The sequence below is a fragment of the Artemia sp. Qi Xiang Cuo genome, chromosome 18, assembly GCF_049724085.1.
Source record: "Artemia sp. Qi Xiang Cuo chromosome 18, ASM4972408v1, whole genome shotgun sequence".
Classification (NCBI taxonomy): domain Eukaryota; kingdom Metazoa; phylum Arthropoda; class Branchiopoda; order Anostraca; family Artemiidae; genus Artemia; species Artemia sp. Qi Xiang Cuo.
Window position 1 is genome coordinate 61,973,894 of NC_142811.1, and position 20,876 is coordinate 61,994,769.

Genomic DNA, 20,876 nt, shown 5'->3' on the forward strand with positions numbered 1-20,876 from the left:
CCGCATCATAGATTTCCGAGACCATTGTTTCAACCGGAAATTTAGCATGAATGTTAGCTGCAGTTTGCGAGGTCGATTTAATCAGCTTTTCATTAATTTTCCTCTCAATTTCCTTCGCTATATTTTGCTTAGTAGCCGCAAGTTCATTCCCTGTAGCAACCACAAGGCTACGGAGATCAGCAGTGGGATCCGATAACTAACTATCTCCTGCCGAACCTTGCCCTTTTTTAAAAAACTGCCGGTAAACGTCGGTATGATTCTGTAGTTCATCAAACGCATGATTTACACCATTAGTTTTCAGCGTTGACGCATCCTTCATATTCTCATCAAAACTAAGTAAACTAGCGACTGGTAAAAGCTGACGATCGTGTTTTTTCCCTTAGCAGAAAACAACAAATTTGCAGTCACCGGTATTCGTCTTCATTTCCTCTACGATTCGAACCGGCCAGAGGGGATAACCAGCAAACTTGGCAAGGAATAAATCACCAATTTTAACATTCGCAGGATCCATGATGGCAGTAAGAAGTATCGGGAAGCAGCAGGAAGTATCAGGAAGCAGCAGAATTTGATTAGCAACAGATACAACCGTTTAATCCGCTTGGCATAATTTTGCGACTACACAGAACGAATGCTGGCGAGGTACAGCTAACAAAACCTATGGGAAGCCCCGGTACCCAAATCGCCTTTTCCCAACAGTTTAAGGATCAATACCCAGCCGATACAAATACGGCTCTTGTGTTTGTTCCCGCTCTCTTCTGCACAGGCTGTTACTGAATTAGCGAAAATTTGGCTATTAAATTATTTTATTAGCCAAATAATCTTTTCTTTCCCTTCTTTCCTTCCTTTTCTTTCCCTTAAAATTCGAACTAAAAAAATTGTTCAAAACACGGAAGTGTCGTACCTGTTGTTGCTACCGTATTATTAAACCCAAACAAAGCAATTAGTCCATATCAATAAGTTTACTTTAGATTATAATCCGTAGCAGAGTATTGTCAAACTTCTGTAATCCTCAAGGTCACTGAATTATATTAAAGCTCAAGGCACTGAATTAATACAATTTCACAGCTGGTTTTAAAGTTCAATAAATCCAAAAAAATGCTATCACTCTGGAGACTAAACGGAGATACCAACTAATAATAGATAGCCCACTAATTAGTACTGAAACTGGGACTATTGATTATATATCTAACATCTAATAAATAATCTAATATTTGATGCCAACTAATTATAGATAGCAAACTAATTAGTACAAAAACTTGGACTATAGATTACTGGAAAACATACGACAAGGCCAATAGCATAAGGCCAAACATGGAATAGGCCAATAGCATAAGGCCAAACATACGATAGCAATATAAAAAATGATATATATTGGGACTGGAAGTTCAATGCCAGTCCTCAGTACCATACAAAACAGAAAATAAAACAAAAAACTAAAAAAGAAGAACAAAAAATCCAATAAAATAGAAATAGTAGATTAGTAACTCATAAAAAAGAAAGAAACAAAGACTTAAAACCCACAACATATTATTTACTAAACATTATAATTCCAAGTAGAATCTTCTTTTCCAGTGACGTTTTACTTGATTTCTATTATACACCCATTTTCGTAATCCTAGGATTATTTCGAAAAATACCACTTCCCTGGCATGCACTTTAGATGAGTTTTTTTTTTACGATATTAGGTTAACCTTGGAAGCGATGAAATATTTTAAGGCATAGTAGCTGCTCCGGAAGAGAGCTCACAGCAGACTCCGCAACCACTATTTCTCCAATAGAGTGGTGGCCCCCTGGAACAGTCTTCCCAATGCAGCTGTCACCACTTCCTCCTTCGATGCATTCAAGATCGCCGTTGGTAAGAATTGGTCCACCAAACCATGGAAAACAGAGTGAAACGCCACCGAACCAATGGCTCCCCATCATCACTGACCCGCAACCAGCGACTCTACACGATTTGTTTTCCTTATTTCGCTGGACAATCTGATTTAAGGTAATTTAAAGTAATTAAGTATTATATTAAGGGCACTTGTCAATTATTCATAACAGACTCAAGAACTTTTATCTGAATGTAAAATCTGAGAAAAATGGTTTCATAGCCTCAAAGACAAGTGACGGATGACACAATGCATTGGACTTGTATAGTTTGGGCTATATATTTGCTCATTAGGTGAATGGGGGAAAAGTATAGCGAGTTTGCATCCAAAATGTGTCAACTACAATTATTCTGCAAATTGAGTAATAATTGTTTTCTAACTTCACGCTGTCCAAATAATTTACCCCCGCCCCATTTAATGCGCAAATATATAGCCCAAATTATACATATCCAATGCGTTCTGTCAAGCTAAATAAGTGTTGTGGCTATGAAATATGAGACCGTTTTTTACAGATTTATGGATCAAAATTCTTGAGTATGTTCTGTATAAATAACAAGTACCAAATTAAGCATTAAAATATATAAATATTTTAAATATTATAAATATTTAAAAACAAATATTTAAAATAAATATGTAAAGCAGTTAATAAAACATGTCTCACAGTAAATGTATGTAGGAGCCAACCCAGTCGCTTGATAGAAGACCTAGGTTTTTGTCCAAATCCTGTGGATGAAAAACGTCAAATGACTTTCAATTGTAAACCTAACACTGATGAATTTGAGTTATTTGAAATCAACACAAAACTCAATTATTTGAAGTAATTTAGACTAGGCCTAGTTTTAGATGTAGATCTATTCCCGAGGGTTTGACTTACCCACCTTGATATCTTTCTTAAATTCTTTTTTGTACACCTTTTCTTGCAGTGGCATCAATTTACACACTTAGAGGGGCGAGATGTATTCTTCAATATCAAAGGGGGTTTTCGTTTTCCAATTTTTTCAATGCAATGCCAAAAAGGCAATTTCCAAAGCAAAATCCTAAAAAAAATATTTTTCAGTATCTAGAGTACCCCCCATCCCCCCGATGGACGCCACTGTGACCATGTTACAAAAATATATATATATTTGATTAAATGACTGGTATTATCATTTTACTATACATTTCCCATTCTTTCAAGGAACTGGGTATTATTTGTTATTTGAACTTGTTTCATGTTGCAAACCATTGGCTCCTCGTATGATTCGAGGTCTTGTGACCTCGAATCATACGTGGACTTCTGGACAAGCGGGAACGGTTTATACGTTCGGGTTAGGTTTCACAGATGGAGTATGATCAGTTGGCAAGCATTATATTTTTTAGTTCACCACCTGGGACCAAACTAAAATGGACGTTATCGTATAGAGTCGGAAGAAGTCTTCACAGGGCTTTGTAAGACATACACGTGGACTCCTTGAGTCCACTGACTGCAGAAGGGTCTATTTGTAGTTGATGAGTCGACAATCGATAATCACTTTTGATCCTAGTCTCTGCCATATTTCTGTATTCCATCAAGGAGCCGCACGTCGGAACTTTGATCTAAAGTCAATTGCAGTTTAGGGCGGAACAGGACAGTCGCAATTCAACAGATGCTTATTCCTTTGGATTGCTGCACAATTGCATAAGTTCTTACTTTATTAATACTTGATGTTCTTATTTTCTTTACTTTAATGACTGAAAAAGTGTTTTGCTGCAAATAGGATTTGGTTTAGAATTTGGAAAGTATCAAAATGTGATATATGTTCTTTTTACCGGATGGCAGTCAGGTCATTCGTGGGTCCTGGACCTCTGGGAAGTCCAAGAAACCCCTCAACATGTGTGTCAGCTTGGGTAAGGGGTAAACCTTACTGAATTATCTTAATCCAATTTTTCGCGTCCTAGGTCCTCAAGAAAAATCCAATGATTCCTACCCAAATCATAAAAATTTGTGAGATTATGCATCTTTGAGAGGCAGAAAGATAGAACACTAGGAAAGAATTTAGTTTAGACTCACCGTTCGTATGTCCTGACTGGCCTTAAAACTTTCAAAAGAAACATCTGGCAGAACAGAAACGGAGAAGAAGGCAAGGTGTTTGGAATGCAGATTTTATTTGCAGTTGAAAACACTAAAACAAAAGTAGATTTAAAAACTGGAAATTTACACCAACTTTATCAAGGTATTCAGTTTAAACTTTGTCTTTCTTAAGATAAGGTTTATTCAGCCAAAAGTAATCTATCAAAGCCTTGATGGGACTAATTTAGTTTTTAGTCTCAAAAGAAACAGGAACTGAAATAAAAATAAGAAAAATTTAAACTTTTACTGCATAATTGGTTTAAAAGAAAGGGAGGCTGAAACATAAAAAAAGAATAACAAAAAGCATGTTTGATTTGTTTGGCTTTTCTTTTTTTATACTTTTGTTTTTCTTTGCATTCTTTTGTTTGGCTTTTCTTCTTCTGCTTTTCCGCTTTTTCTTTTTTTGTTTTTTTTTTATTCATGGGGACTGGTGATATTGATATTTAGCGATACTATCTGCTGAAATTTTTTTTGTAACAATATATAAATTTGATAATTATTGCAATATAACACATGAGTAATTGTTCAGTTATTCTAGAAAAAGAAGACATAAAAAACAAGAATTTTTGGAAAAAAAAGCTGCAATAATGTTCAACCCTGAATTTCGGGGTTCTTACCAGTAGTAAAGCATTAATAGATATCACGAGTGATTGCGTAATAAGCCTTACCACGGGCCAGGCATCTATATATTTGAACCCTACGCCTGAGGCATAGATATGTATGTAAGTTTCGAATGAATTGGGGTTACCAGGGTCATTTGCATAGAGGTAGCGTTTCTATAGAAGCTATAGTAATTTGAAATATCATGTGGAATTTGCTTGAAGTTATATACTTTGCGTACGTGCCCATACCAAACAGTTTTATTATAATGGGTTCTTATTAAATTTTTTTCTTGCAAAATTAACTTAATTTATATTTAATTATAAAAAGGTTTTTTTTTTTTAGGTTACATCCGTGTTGGAAAAACCGGTGTATCTTTTTTAGAAGCTAATTATTTTTTTTATATATTAAAGTTTCAAATTAGATTTGTATTTTTTCAGTAAAGTGCAAATTTTTAAGTGACCATTAAGATTGGGCCATGGGGGAAAGTCTTGTTTTCTGTCATTTTAGCACCGAACTACGACTTTACCCAGAAGAGGACGAATTTGCAATCAATTTCAAATTCTGAGAAGCTAATTGACTTAAAATTATTAATAACTATATTTTAGGCTTCCCAATTGCAAAAAAGAAGTAATGTCACGTTTGGTTATCTGTAATTGCATATCGACTATAATGTGGGGGAGGGGGTTTCATTTATTTATCGATGCGGATTTGTGACAGTTTCACGATTGGTAGATTATTTGATGTTATTTTTGCTAATTTTTGGTTTAATGATGTTATTTACTTTTCTTTGAAAAACTTATTTTGTGGAAAATGTGTTTTTTTTTTTTTGTTTTTTTTCGAACTAATAAAGAAAATCCCTTTGTGGGAAAAAATTATGTTTTTTCAAGGAAGGTAATTTTTTGTAATGATACCCAGTCATTTTTGTAATGGGACTCAGAAAGCGTTTTGATTTGTATTTTTTCAGTAAAGTGCAAATTTTTAAGTGACCATTAAGATTGGGCCATGGGGGGGAGTCTTGTTTTCTACCATTTTAGCACCGAACTACGACTTTACCCCGAAGAGGACGAATTTGCAATCAACTTCAAATTCTGAGAAGCTAATTGACTTAAAATTATTAATAACTATATTTTAGGCTTCCCAATTGCAAAAAGAAGTAATGTCTCGTTTGGTTATCTGTAATTGCATATCAACTATAATGTGGGGGAGGGGGTTTCATTTATTTATCGATGCGGATTTGTGACAGTTTCATGATTGGTAGATTATTTGATGTTATTTTTGCTAATTTTTTGTTTAATGAAGTTCTTTACTTTTCTTTGAAAAACTTATTTTGTGGAAAAAGTGTTTTTTTTGTTTTTTTTCGAACTAATAAAGAAAATCATTTTGTGGGAATAAACTATGTTTTTGAAAGGAAGGTCATTTTTTGTAATGAGACCCAGTCATTTTTGTAATGAGACTCAGAAAGCGTTTTGATTTGTATTTTTTCAGTAAAGTGCAAATTTTTAAGTGACCATTAAGATTGGGCCATGGGGGGAGTCTTGTTTTCTACCATTTTAGCACCGAACTACGACTTTACCCCGAAGAGGACGAATTTACAATCAACTTCAAATTCTGAGAAGCTAATTGACTTAAAATTATTAATAACTATATTTTAGGCTTCCCAATTGCAAAAAGAAGTACTGTCTCGGTTTGTGCTCTTGACTGTCATCTCCCCGCGACGGGGGGGGCGGGGGGTGTCATTTATTTATCGATGCGGATTTGTGACACTTTCACGATTGGTAGATTATTTGATGTTATTTTTTGCTAAATTGTAAGCAATAAATTCTTTCTTGAAGTCACCTCTGGGATACACAATACAGAAATTTTCATTAAAGAAATTATGAAAAAATTGTTCTGGTTCAAGAGGTTTATCCGATATTGGAATGCAGTTTTTAGAATGTGCCAATGAAGATGTATCGCTTGTGGAACTTATTTTTAGCCTCAGCTTCTTTACTGGGCTTCTGTCTTCTTCATTACTTCTATATTCATCTATTTTTCTTCTGGCAAAAAATACAAAGTTGCAGATTTTATTTCTGTTCGTTTTAATGTCGCTCCATACTTTCAGTTTAAAAAACTTGTTTTTTTTTTTTATTTAATTTCTGATCGTTTTTTAGTTAATTCAGCTTTTATTTTCATAAAAATTTTACTTTTCTTTTGCTAAATGGATGTCTTTACAAATAAACTTACGTGACTAACTTCTATATTCATCTATTTTTCTTCTGGCAAAAAATACAAAGTTGTAGATTTTTGAAGATATGAGATTTTTTTTTATTGTTCTTTTAAATTTTTACAAGCTCAATGTTGTCTAAACAATGCGGGAAACTTCCTAAGAAGAGTTTTTGATGCAAAACGTCACCTATGAAAAGATTCTTTTAAAAGAAACACTTCAAATCGAAAAAAAAAGAAACCAGAAGCAAATAATCTTAACAAAGTTTAATATCTTCCAATAGAAACTTACAAATCTACTTCACTTATACAAGTAGAATTATCTGGCAAGATTTCTGTTTCAAGAGGTTTATTCGATATTGGAATACAGTTTTTAGAATGTGCCATTGAAGATGTATCGCTTGTGGAACTTATTTTTAGCCTCAGCTTCTTTACTGGGCTTCTGTCTTCTTCACTACCACCTGTATTTCCTTTTTCAACCGACCACTTCGTTTCCATAGCCTCAGAGTTTCTAAGTTTTCTTTTCACCTTTTGCCCTGATGCCAGCAGACCATAGGACTTTAACTCACTTTCTGTTAGTTTGTTTATCACTACTATAGGGGTCTTCAATTGTCTCCGAATTACAGGTATTTCAGCGAGGCTAATGAAACATCTTTCTGTCATTTTGTATTTCCTGAAATGCAAATTAAATTTAAGTTAATAAAGATTGTTAACTTTAATTATTTATTTTAGTAATTTAAAGCTTAGGATCAATTCCATTACCGCCGGAGTTTTTGAAGCACGATTCACGCTATTAAAGCTTAGTATTTCTGAGTCCAGTTGAAATGTGCATCATTTTAGAAAATTTTCTTTTTGGGGGAAGCTTTTGGTTCCTTTACGTGTACGTAAAGGATTGAAATACCCTTACAGGCGTCTTCTTTTCTTCGATATATTTGCTTACTTGGTTATTCAACGTAAGCAGCGAATTTATGGCAAATCCAGGGAAGATTTTTTTTTTTGAAACGCTTTCTGGGTTTCATTACAAAAGTGACGTTCCTCGCAAAAACATAAGTTGTTCCCACAAAAGGATTTTCGTTCATAATTAGAAAAAAACCAAACACTTTTTCCACAAAATAAGTTTTTCAAAGAAAAGTAAAGAACTCCATTAAACAAAAAAATTAGCAAAAATAACATCAAATAATCTACCAATCGTGAAACAATCTGAAGGTCTGATTTACATTCAGATTTATTGACTTTTTGGGGGGTGTTTCTCCCTTTTTCGAAAATCAGGCTCCCTGTTTTCAAAATCCCTTTTTCTTCTGTAGTAAAGTAATAATTTATTTTAGTAAAGTAATAATACCTTTTTGAACTTATATTGTTAGAATGGTTATTCAAAACTGTTTAAAAATCCATATTGAAACTACATTATATACTAAAGAAACTGAATACATTAACATCTAAAACAAAGCATATGCAACCAAAATTTCATCTTTAAAACGCTAAGATATCTTTTATCAGATTCAAACGCTTAATACCCGCACGCATATGCGAGTCAAATTTCATCTTAAAGTGCCAACGTATCTGATAGAATAATCTAGGTCTTATGATCAATTTCATAAAACCTATAATTTTCACCTGATGAGGTTATGTGCGCGCACATAACCTCATCTAAATTAACCTTAAAAAAATGAAACTATCTTTTTTTTATCATGAACTGTTTAGCGTATACGTAATAATTCTCTTCGTTTTAAGTTTTTTAATTTTGCTCCTTACTTTCAGTTGAAAAAACTTTTTTTAATCTATTGTATTATCGTTTTCTAAATAATGCCAGTAAATCTAGCCCCATCTCCACGGAAAAATCCCTCCCTCCCCCGGCAAAAAAAAAAAAAAAAAATCCCTCCCGCCCCCAAAAAAAAAAAAAAAAAAAAAAAAAAAAAATGTATGTTCATTTTGGGTTTAATTTTTTTATAGTTGCGTATTTTTGACAGTTTTTTAATTTATTGTTTTTGAGTTGTATAAATAATTCACGGTTAATGAAAAAAAAAAAATCTGTAAAGTGGCCCACTGTACTGTTAAGACATTTACCAAAACCTCCTCATTGACATATAATACCCGGCAAACAAAATTCAACTATTGAACAAATGACCACTTAAACAATTTTTAGTTTAAATTATTTAAATATTATATTTAATAATATAACAGCACACACATATTTCAATTTAAAAATTTGAGGAGCAAATCCCTAAGACAAAAGACCTAAAATTTAATTTAAAAGTTAGCTCACGTTTCCGGAAAAAAAATCTGTAAAGTTTCCCCCTGAAAATTTCACCCCTGGAAACCCCCCTCCTCATGTAAAATTAATCCCCGTACAAAATCCTTCTACTCTGTCAAAACTGCAAAATTCCACATTTTTGATGATAAAAGCTTGAAAGATTCTCTTTACTAATAGAAAAGCAGACTCATATATAAATAAAAAAAATTTAGGAGCAAATCACTAAGACAACTGACCTAAAATTTAATTTAATAGTTAGCTCACGTGTTCGGAAAAAATAATATGGAAACCCTCCTCCCCATGTAAACTTAATTCCCGAACAAAATCCTTCTACTCTGTCAAAACTACAAAATTCCACATTGTTGATGATAAAAGCATGAAAGATTCTCTTTACTAATATAACATCACAATCATTTTACATTTTAAATATTTGAGGTGCAAATCAATTATAAAACATAACTCAAATATAATTTAAAATTTTTCTCACGTTTACGGAAAAAAAAAAATTGGTCCCACTCCTCCACGTTCAAAATTAATTCCAGTACAAAATCCTTCTACTCTGTCAAAACTACAAAATTCCATATTTTTGATGATAAAAGCTTGAAAGATTCTCTTTACTAATATAACATCACACTCATTTTTAAATTTAAAAATTTGAGGAGCAAATCACTAAGACAAAGACCTAAAATTTAATTTAAACGTTAGTATAAGAAAAAAAATAATTGGAAACCCACCACCCACTGTAAAATTAATTACCGTACAAAATACTTCTACTATGTAAAAACTAAAAAATTCCAAATTTTTAATGATAAAAGCATGAAAGATTCTATTTACTAATAGAACAGAACACACATTTTTAAATTTAAATATTTTAGGATCAAATCCCTAAGACAATAGACCTAAAATTTAATTTAAAATTTAGCTAACTTTTCCGGAAAAAAAAAATTGGAAACCCTCCTCCTCATGTAAAATTAATTCCCGTACAAAATCCTTCTACTCTGTCAAAACTACAAAATGCCACATCTTTGATGATAAAAGAATGAAAGATTCTCTTTAATAATAGAACAGCACACTCATTTTTCAATTTAAAAATTTGAGGAGCACATCCCTAAGACAAAGGACCTAAAATTTAATTTAAAAGTTAACTCACGTTTTCGGAAAAAAAACTGGTAAAATTTCGCCCTGAAAACCTCACCCCTGGCAACCCCCCTTTTTACAGAAGAAAAAATTAGTCTGCACAAAGAATTGCCCCCTCCCTCCCCCTTACTTTCCATGCGATGAAATAGATTGTTTTTTAACATCGTAAAACTCTCTTAATAACGGAATACATTTGAAAATATAATATCTTTAGTCTAATTAGAATAGAATTCAATTTCTCTCTTTGTCAAAACCCGTGTTGCTATTCCATAAACAAGTGGGATTAAATCTAATTTCAGGGCCTTGTGTTTCAGGCGAGTCGTTCTTAATGAATTGGGGTGTGACACAAGTTAAGAGTGATAACATTTTTGTGTTTGTGCTAACGAACTGTAAGTAAGGAGCGACACGACTCAATAGTTACCGAAACTCTAAAAACCAATAACCCTACTTCGGAAGTTTCAAGCCCCTATCTACAAAAATGTGGAATTAATTTCTTGAAGTAATTGATGCTTAATGGAGAAAAAGGTGAAAATTATAGGTTTTATGAAATTGATCATAAGACCTAGATTATTCTATCAGATACGTTGGCACTTTAAGATGAAATTTGACTCGCATATGCTTGCGGGTATTAAGCGTTTGAATCTGATAATAGATATCTTAGCGTTTTAAAGATGAAATTTGGGTTGCATATGCTTTGTTTTAGATGTTAATGTATTCAGTTTCTTTAGTATATAATGTAGTTTCAATATGGGTTTTTAAACAGTTTTGAATAACCATTCTAAGAATATAAGTTCAAAAAGGTATTATTACTTTACTAAAATAAATTATTACTTTACTACAGAAGAAAAAGGGATTTTGAAAACAGGGAGCCTGATTTTCGAAAAAGGGAGAAACACCCCCCAAAAAGTCAATAAATCTGAATGTAAATCAGACCTTCAGATTGTTTCACGATTGGTAGATTATTTGATGTTATTTTTGCTAATTTTTTTGTTTAATGGAGTTCTTTACTTTTCTTTGAAAAACTTATTTTGTGGAAAAAGTGTTTTGTTTTTTTTCTAATTAAGAACGAAAATCCTTTCGTGGGAACAACTTATGTTTTTGCGAGGAAAGTCACTTTTGTAATGAAACCCAGAAAGCGTTTCAAAAAAAAAAATCTTCCCTGGCTTTTCCATAAATTCGCTGCTTACGTTGAATAACCAAGTAAGCAAATATATCGAAGAAAAGAAGACGCCTGTAAGGGTATTCCAATCCTTTACGTACACGTAAAGGAACCATAAGCTTCCCCCAAAAAGGAAATTTTCTAAAATGATGCACATTTCAACTGGACTCAGAAATACGAAGCTTTAATAGCGTGAATCGTGCTTCAAAAACTCCGGCGGTAATGGAATTGATCCTAAGCTTTAAATTACTAAAATAAATAATTAAAGTTAACAATCTTTATTAACTTAAATTTAATTTGCATTTCAGGAAATACAAAATGACAGAAAGATGTTTCATTAGCCTCGCTGAAATACCTGTAATTCGGAGACAATTGAAGACCCCTATAGTAGTGATAAACAAACTAACAGAAAGTGAGTTAAAGTCCTATGGTCTGCTGGCATCAGGGCAAAAGGTGAAAAGAAAACTTAGAAACTCTGAGGCTATGGAAACGAAGTGGTCGGTTGAAAAAGGAAATACAGGTGGTAGTGAAGAAGACAGAAGCCCAGTAAAGAAGCTGAGGCTAAAAATAGGTTCCACAAGCGATACATCTTCAATGGCACATTCTAAAAACTGCATTCCAGTATCGAATAAACCTCTTGAAACAGAAATCTTGCCAGATAATTCTACTTGTATAAGTGAAGTAGATTTGTAAGTTTCTATTGGAAGATATTAAACTTTGTTAAGATTATTTGCTTATGGTTTCTTTTTTTTTCGATTTGAAGTGTTTCTTTTAAAAGAATCTTTTCATAGGTGACGTTTTGCATCAAAAACTCTTCTTAGGAAGTTTCCCGCAGTGTTTAGACAACATTGAGCTGGTAAACAGTTAAAAGAACAAGAAAAAAAGCTCATATCTTCAAAAATCTACAACTTTGTATTTTTTGCCAGAAGAAAAATAGATGAATATAGAAGTTAGTCACGTAAGTTGATTTGTAAAGACATCCATTTAGCGAAAGAAAAGTAAAATTTTTATGCAAATAAAAGCTGCATTAACTAAAAAACGATCAGAAATTAAATATAAAAAAAAAACAAGTTTTTTAAACTGAAAGTATGGAGCGACATTAAAACGAACAGAAATAAAATCTGCAACTTTGTATTTTTTGCCAGAAGAAAAATAGACGAATATAGAAGTAATGAAGAAGACAGAAGCCCAGTAAAGAAGCTGAGGCTAAAAATAAGTTCCACAAGCGATACATCTTCATTGGCACAGTCTAAAAACTGCATTCCAATATCGGATAAACCTCTTGAACCAGAACAATTTTTTCATAATTTCTTTAATGAAAATTTCTGTATTGTGTATCCCAGAGGTGACTTCAAGAAAGAATTTATTACTTACAATTTAGCAAAAAATAACATCAAATAATCTACCAATCGTGAAACTGTCACAAATCCGCATTGATAAATAAATGAAACCCCCTCCCCCACATTATAGTTGATATGCAATTACAGATAACCAAACGAGACATTACTTCTTTTTGCAATTGGGAAGCCTAAAATATAGTTATTAATAATTTTAAGTCAATTAGCTTCTCAGAATTTGAAGTTGATTGTAAATTCGTCCTCTTCGGGGTAAAGTCGTAGTTCGGTGCTAAAATGGTAGAAAACAAGACTCCCCCCATGGCCCAATCTTAATGGTCACTTAAAAATTTGCACTTTACTGAAAAAATACAAATCAAAACGCTTTCTGAGTCTCATTACAAAAATGACTGGGTCTCATTACAAAAAATGACCTTCCTTTCAAAAACATAAGTTATTCCCACAAAAGCATTTTCGTTCTTAGTTCGAAAAAAAACAAAAAAAAACACTTTTTCCACAAAATAAGTTTTTCAAAGAAAAGTAAAGAACTCCATGAAACAAAAAATTAGCAAAAATAACATCAAATAATCTACCAATCGTGAAACTGTCACAAATCCGCATCGATAAATAAATGAAACCCCCCTCCCCCGCATTATAGTCGATATGCAATTACATATAACCAAACGTGACAGTACTTCTTTTTGCAATTGGGAAGCCTAAAATATAGTTATTAATAATTTTAAGTCAATTAGCTTCTCAGAATTTGAAGTTGATTGTAAATTCGTCCTCTTCGGGGTAAAGTCGTAGTTCGGTGCTAAAATGGTAGAAAACAAGACTCCCCCCCCCCCCCCATGGCCCAATCTTAATGGTCACTTAAAAATTTGCACTTTACTGAAAAAATACAAATCAAAACGCTTTCTGAGTCTCATTACAAAAATGACTGGGTCTCATTACAAAAAATGACCTTCCTTGCAAAAACATAAGTTATTCCCACAAAAGCATTTTCGTTCTTAGTTCGAAAAAAAACAAAAAAAAAACACTTTTTACACAAAATAAGTTTTTCAAATAAAAGTAAAGAACTTCCTTAAACAAAAAATTAGCAAAAATAACATCAAATAATCTACCAATCGTGAAACTGTCACAAATCCGCATCGATAAATAAATGAACCCCCCCGCCCCCACAGGCTAGGCGATATGCAATTAAAGATAACAAAGCGTGACATAACTTATTTTTTTAAATTTGGAATCCTAAAATATAGTTATTAATAATTTTAATTCAATTAGCCTCTCAGAATTTGAAATTGATTGCAAATTCGTCCTCTTCGGGGTAAAGTCGTAGTTCGGTGCTAAAATGACAGAAAACAAGACTTTCCCCATGGCCCAATCTTAATGGTCACTTAAAAATTTGCACTTTACTGAAAAAATACAAATATAATTTTAAACCTTAATATATACAAAAAATAATTAGCTTATAAAAAAGATACACCGGTTTTTCCAACACAGATTTAACATAAAAAAAAAAACCTGTTTATAATTAAATAGAAATTAAGTTAATTGTAACACAAAAAACTTTAAGCAGAACAGATTATAACCAACCTGTTTGGTATGGGCCCGTACGCAAAGTATATACCTTCAAGCAAATTCCACATGATATTTCAAATTACTATACCTTCTATAGAAACGGTACCTCTATGCTAATGACCCTGGTAACCCCAATTCATTCGAAACCTACATACATAACTATGCCTCAGGCGTAGGGTTCAAATATATAAATGCCTGGCCCGTGGTAAGGCTTATTACGCAATCACTCGTGATATCTATTAATGCTTTACTACTGGTAAGAACCCCGAAATTCAGGGTTGAACATTATTGCAGCTTTTTTTTCCAAAAATTCTTGTTTTTTATGTCTTCTTTTTCTAGAATAACTGAACAATTACTCATGTGTTATATTGCAATAATTATCAAATTTATATATTGTTACAAAAAAAATTTCAGCAGATAGTATCGCTAAATATCAATATCACCAGTCCCCATGAATAAAAAAAAAACAAAAAAAGAAAAAGCGGAAAAGCAGAAGAAGAAAAGCCAAACAAAAGAATGCAAAGAAAAACAAAAGTATAAAAAAAGAAAAGCCAAACAAATCAAACATGCTTTTTGTTATTCTTTTTTTATGTTTCAGCCTCCCTTTCTTTTAAACCAATTATGCAGTAAAAGTTTAAATTTTTCTTATTTTTATTTCAGTTCCTGTTTCTTTTGAGACTAAAAACTAAATTAGTCCCATCAAGGCTTTGATAGATTACTTTTGGCTGAATAAACCTTATCTTAAGAAAGACAAAGTTTAAACTGAATACCTTGATAAAGTTGGTGTAAATTTCCAGTTTTTAAATCTACTTTTGTTTTAGTGTTTTCAACTGCAAATAAAATCTGCATTCCAAACACCTTGCCTTCTTCTCCGTTTCTGTTCTGCCAGATGTTTCTTTTGAAAGTTTTAAGGCCAGTCAGGACATACGAACGGTGAGTCTAAACTAAATTCTTTCCTAGTGTTCTATCTTTCTGCCTCTCAAAGATGCATAATCTCACAAATTTTTATGATTTGGGTAGGAATCATTGGATTTTTCTTGAGGACCTAGGACGCGAAAAATTGGATTAAGATAATTCAGTAAGGTTTACCCCTTACCCAAGCTGACACACATGTTGAGGGGTTTCTTGGACTTCCCAGAGGTCCAGGACCCACGAATGACCTGACTGCCATCCGGTAAAAAGAACATATCACATTTTGATACTTTCCAAATTCTAAACCAAATCCTATTTGCAGCAAAACACTTTTTCAGTCATTAAAGTAAAGAAAATAAGAACATCAAGTATTAATAAAGTAAGAACTTATGCAATTGTGCAGCAATCCAAAGGAATAAGCATCTGTTGAATTGCGACTGTCCTGTTCCGCCCTAAACTGCAATTGACTTTAGATCAAAGTTCCGACGTGCGGCTCCTTGATGGAATACAGAAATATGGCAGAGACTAGGATCAAAAGTGATTATCGATTGTCGACTCATCAACTACAAATAGACCCTTCTGCAGTCAGTGGACTCAAGGAGTCCACGTGTATGTCTTACAAAGCCCTGTGAAGACTTCTTCCGACTCTATACGATAACGTCCATTTTAGTTTGGTCCCAGGTGGTGAACTAAAAAATATAATGCTTGCCAACTGATCATACTCCATCTGTGAAACCTAACCCGAACGTATAAACCGTTCCCGCTTGTCCAGAAGTCCACGTATGATTCGAGGTCACAAGACCTCGAATCATACGAGGAGCCAATGGTTTGCAACATGAAACAAGTTCAAATAACAAATAATACCCAGTTCCTTGAAAGAATGGGAAATGTATAGTAAAATGATAATACCAGTCATTTAATCAAATATATATATATTTTTGTAACATGGTCACAGTGGCGTCCATCGGGGGGATGGGGGGTACTCTAGATACTGAAAAATATTTTTTTTAGGATTTTGCTTTGGAAATTGCCTTTTTGGCATTGCATTGAAAAAAATTGGAAAACGAAAACCCCCTTTGATATTGAAGAATACATCTCGCCCCTCTAAGTGTGTAAATTGATGCCACTGCAAGAAAAGGTGTACAAAAAAGAATTTAAGAAAGATATCAAGGTGGGTAAGTCAAACCCTCGGGAATAGATCTACATCTAAAACTAGGCCTAGTCTAAATTACTTCAAATAATTGAGTTTTGTGTTGATTTCAAATAACTCAAATTCATCAGTGTTAGGTTTACCATTGAAAGTCATTTGACGTTTTTCATCCACAGGATTTGGACAAAAACCTAGGTCTTCTATCAAGCGACTGGGTTGGCTCCTACATACATTTACTGTGAGACATGTTTTATTAACTGCTTTACATATTTATTTTAAATATTTGTTTTTAAATATTTATAATATTTAAAATATTTATATATTTTAATGCTTAATTTGGTACTTGTTATTTATACAGAACATACTCAAGAATTTTGATCCATAAATCTGTAAAAAACGGTCTCATATTTCATAGCCACAACACTTATTTAGCTTGACAGAACGCATTGGATATGTATAATTTGGGCTATATATTTGCGCATTAAATGGGGCGGGGGTAAATTATTTGGACAGCGTGAAGTTAGAAAACAATTATTACTCAATTTGCAGAATAATTGTAGTTGACACATTTTGGATGCAAACTCGCTATACTTTTCCCCCATTCACCTAATGAGCAAATATATAGCCCAAACTATACAAGTCCAATGCATTGTGTCATCCGTCACTTGTCTTTGAGGCTATGAAACCATTTTTCTCAGATTTTACATTCAGATAAAAGTTCTGACACAACACATGAGACATGACACATGACACGAAACATGACGAATGACACATGACACATGACATATGACATAAGAATGACGTAATCAACTAGGACAAATGAATTTTCTGAGAAATTGATTACATAATCGGTAGAACCCTATCAGGAGGTCGTGACGGGGGTCCATATATGGACATAGAATGACTTAATCGACTAGGACAAGAGTATTTCTGATATATAGATTAAATAATCTGTATATCTTGATCAGGAGGTCGTGACGGGGGTCCATATATGGATAAATAATGAAATAATCTACTAGGACAAACGTAATTCTGAGAAATTGATTACATAATAGGTAGAAACCTATCAGGAGGTCATGACTGAACTCCAAGCAATACTTTTCGAAAGGCATTTCAGAACAAGTTCTTTTCTTAGTGACCGTACTAAACCCATTTTACAATTGAAGTACCCATCCTTTTCACCCACCACTTAGTTATAGGTAAGAGTTTGAAGCTTTACCTTATAGTCTTAGCTTAGAGTTTTTGTTAGAGTTCATGATTATTTTAGTTTTAGTTATGAGTTTAGAGTTTTTAGCTTAGAGTCGTAGATGAGAGTTTTTTTTAGAGTTCTAGTTTATTTTAGTTTTAGTTATGAGTTTAGAGTTTTTTAGCTTAGAGTCTTAGCTTAGAGTTTTTGCTTAGAGTCTTAGTTTAGAATTTTACTTAAAGTTGTATTTTAGTTAAGTTTTAGTTAAGAATTTAGAGTTTTAGCTTAGATTCTTAACTTATAGTTTTAGTTAGAGTTATAGTTTAGTTTAGTTTTAGTTAATAGTTTAGAGTTTTAGATTAGAGTCTTAGCTTATAGTTTTAGTTAGAGTTGAATTTTAGTTCAGTTTAAGTTAAGAGTTTATAGTTTTAGCTTACAGTCTTAGCTTAGAGTTTTAGTTAGAGTTTTAGTTTGGTTAAGTTTTAGTTAAGAGTTTTGAGTTTTAGCTTAGAGTCTTAGCTTAGAGTTTTTTTGTTAGAGTTCTAGTTTAGTTTAATTTTAGTTAAGAGCTTGATGCTTTACCTTTGAGTTTCAGTTAGAGTTCTAGTTTAGTTTTAGTTAAGAGTTAAGAGTTTTAGCTTAGAGTCTTATCTTAGAGTTTTTGTTAGATTTCTAGTTTAGTTTAGTTTTAGTTAATAGTTTAGAGTTTTTAGCTTAGAGTCTTAGTTTAGAGTTTTTTGTTGAAGTTCTAGTTCAGTTTATAGTTTTAGCTTAGACTTAGAGTTTTAATTAGAGTTCTAGTTTAATTTAGTTTTAGTTAAGAGTTTTAGCTTAGAGCTAAAATTTAGAGTTTTTGTTAGAGTTCTAGTTTAGTTTAGTTATAGTTTGGAGTTTTACCTTAGAGACTTAGCTTAGAGTTTTAGTTTAGTTTAGTTTTACTTAAGAATTTAGAGTTTTAGCTTAGAGTCTCAGCTTAGAGTTTTTGTTAGAGTTCTAGTTTAGCTGTAGTTTGGTTAAGTTTTATTTAGGAGTTTAGTGTTTTTAGCTTAGAGTCTTAGCTTAGAGTTTTTGTTGAAGTTCTAGTTTAGTTTAGTTTTAGTTTAGAGTTTAGAGTTTTAGCTTAGAGTCTTAGCTTAGAGTTTTTGTTAGAGTTTTAGCTTAGTTTAGTTATAGTTAAGAGTTTGGAGTTTTACCTTAGCGACTTAGATTAGAGTTTTAGTTTAGTTTAGTTTTACTTAAGAGTTTAGAGTTTTATCTCAGAGTCTCAGCTTAGAGTTTTTGTTAGAGTTCTAGTATTGTGTGGTTATACTTATGAGTTTAGTGTTTATTGCTTAGAGTCTCAGCTTAGCGTTTTTGTTGAAGTTCTGGTTTAGTTTAGTTTTAGTTTAGATTTTTGTATTATACTTAGAGTTTCAATTAGAGTTCTAGTTTGGTTTAGTTTTAGTTAAGAGTTTTTAGCTTAGAGTCTTAGCTTAGTTTTATTTAGAGTTCTAGTTTAATTTAGTTTTAGGTAAGAGTTTATAGTTTTACCATAGAGTCTTAGCTTAGAGTTTTAGTTAAAGTTAAAGTTTAGTTTAGTTACAGTTAAGAATTTAGATTTTTAGCTTAGAGTCATAGCTTAGAGTTTTACTTAAAGTTAAAGTTTGGTTAAGTTTTAGTTAAGAGTTTAGATTTTTAGCTGAGTCTTAGCTTAGAGTTTTTGTTAGAGTTCTAGTTTAGTTTAGTTTTAGTTAAGAGTTTAGAGTTTTAACTTAGAGTCTTAGCTTAGAGTTTTTGTTAGAGTTATAGTTTAGTTTAGTTTTAGTTAAGATTTTGATGTTTTACCTTTGAGTTTCAGTTAGAGTTCTAGTTTAGTTTACTTTTAGTTAAGAGTTTAGAAATTTAGCTTAGAGTCTTAGCATAGAGTTTTTGTTTGAGTTCTAGTTTAGTTTATTTACAGTTGAGAGTTTAGAGTTTTTGGCTTAGAGTCTTAGCTTAGAGTTTTGTTGAAGTTCTAGTTTAGTTTAGTTTTATTTAAGATTTTAGAGTCTTATCTTAGAGTTTTTGTTAGAGTTGAAGTTTAGTTTAGTAATAGTTAAGAGTTTAGAGTTTTATCTAAGAGTATTATCTTAGAGGTTTTGTTAGAGTTCTAGTTTAGTTTAGATATAGTTAAGCGTTTGGAGTTTTACCTTTGAGACTTAGCTTAGAGTTTTAGTTTAGTTTTAGTTAAGAGTTTAGAGTTTTTTAGTTTAGAGTCTCAGCTTAGAGTTTTTTTATAGTTCTAGTTTAGTGTAGTTAAAGTTAATAGTTTAGTGTTTTTAGCTTAGAGTCTTAGTTCAGAGTTTTTGTTGATGATCTAGTTAGTTTAGTTTTAGTTTAAAGTTTTAGCTTAGACTTAGAGTTTTAATTAGAGTTCTAGTTTAGTTTAGTTTTAGTTAATAGTTTAGCGTTTTTTGCTTAGATTCTTATCTTAGTTTTTTTTAGAGTTCTACTTTAGTTTAGTTTTAGTTAATAGTTTAGAGTTTTACCATAGAGTCTTAGCTTAGAGTTTTAGTTATAGTTAAATTTTAGTTTAGTTAAAGTTAAGAATTTAGATTTTATCTTAGTGTCATAGCTTAGATTTTTACTTAAAGTTATAGTTTTGTTTAGTTTTAGTTTAGAGTTTCGATTTTTAGCTGAGTCTTAGCTTAGAGTTTTTGTTAGAGTTCTAGTTTAGTTTAGTTTTAGTTAAGAGTTCAGAGTTTCACCTTAGATTCTTAGCTTAGAATTTTTGTTAGAGTTCTAGTTTAGTTTAATTTTAGTTAAGAGTTTGATGTTTTACCTTTGAGTTTCAGTTAGAGTTCTAGTTTAGTTTACTTTTAGTTAAGAGTTTAGTGTTTTACCTTAGAGTCTTAGCTTAGAGTTCTAGTCTAGTTTAGTTTTAGTTAAGAGTTTAGGATTTTAGCTTAGAGTTTTTGCTAGAGTTCTAGTTTAGCTTAGTTTTAGTTAATAGTTTAGAGTTTTTAGTTTAGAGTCGTGGCTTAGAGTTTTTGTCGAAGTTCTAGTTTAGTTTAGTAATAGTTAAGAGTTTAGAGTTTTAGCTTAGAGTCTTAGCTTAGAGGTTTTGTTAAAGTTGAAGTTTATTTTAGTAATAGTTAAGAGTTTAGAGTTTTAGCTTAGAGTCTTAGCTTAGAGTTATAGTTAGAGTTGAAGTTTAGTTTAGTTATAGTTAAGAATTTAGAGTTTTTAGCTTTGAGTCGTAGTTTACGGTTTTTGCTAGAGTTCTTGTTTAGTTTAGTTATGAGTTTAGAGTTTTATCATGGAGTCATAGCTTACAGTTTTCGTTTAAGTTGAAGTTTAGTTTAGTCACAGTTAAGAATTTAGAGTTTTTAGCTTAGAGTCTTAGCTTAGAGTTTTACTTAGAGTTCTAGTTTAGTTTA

The 20,876-nt window shown here is 32.0% G+C and overlaps 2 protein-coding genes across 4 annotated transcripts in view; both read right to left on the reverse strand.

The window, feature by feature from the left end:
• LOC148941751 (uncharacterized) overlaps positions 1-20,876 on the reverse strand; it is an 81,649-nt gene that overhangs the window by 16,541 nt on the left and 44,232 nt on the right. For all 3 annotated transcript variants that reach the window (XM_089104064.1, XM_089104063.1, XM_089104065.1), the window contains exon 3: positions 3,904-4,015. In XM_089104064.1, coding sequence (XP_088960190.1) covers positions 3,904-3,947 — 44 coding nt within the window. In that variant the 5' untranslated portion in view covers positions 3,948-4,015. The remainder of the gene's footprint in view (positions 1-3,903; positions 4,016-20,876) is intronic.
• Positions 7,057-8,117, reverse strand: LOC148941752 (uncharacterized). The gene is made up of 2 exons (XM_089104576.1): positions 8,108-8,117; positions 7,057-7,441 (listed from the first exon to the last, which is right to left on the reverse strand). The coding sequence occupies exon 2, from the start codon at positions 7,429-7,431 to the stop codon at positions 7,057-7,059; it is 375 nt and encodes a 124-aa protein (XP_088960702.1). The 5' UTR covers positions 7,432-7,441; positions 8,108-8,117.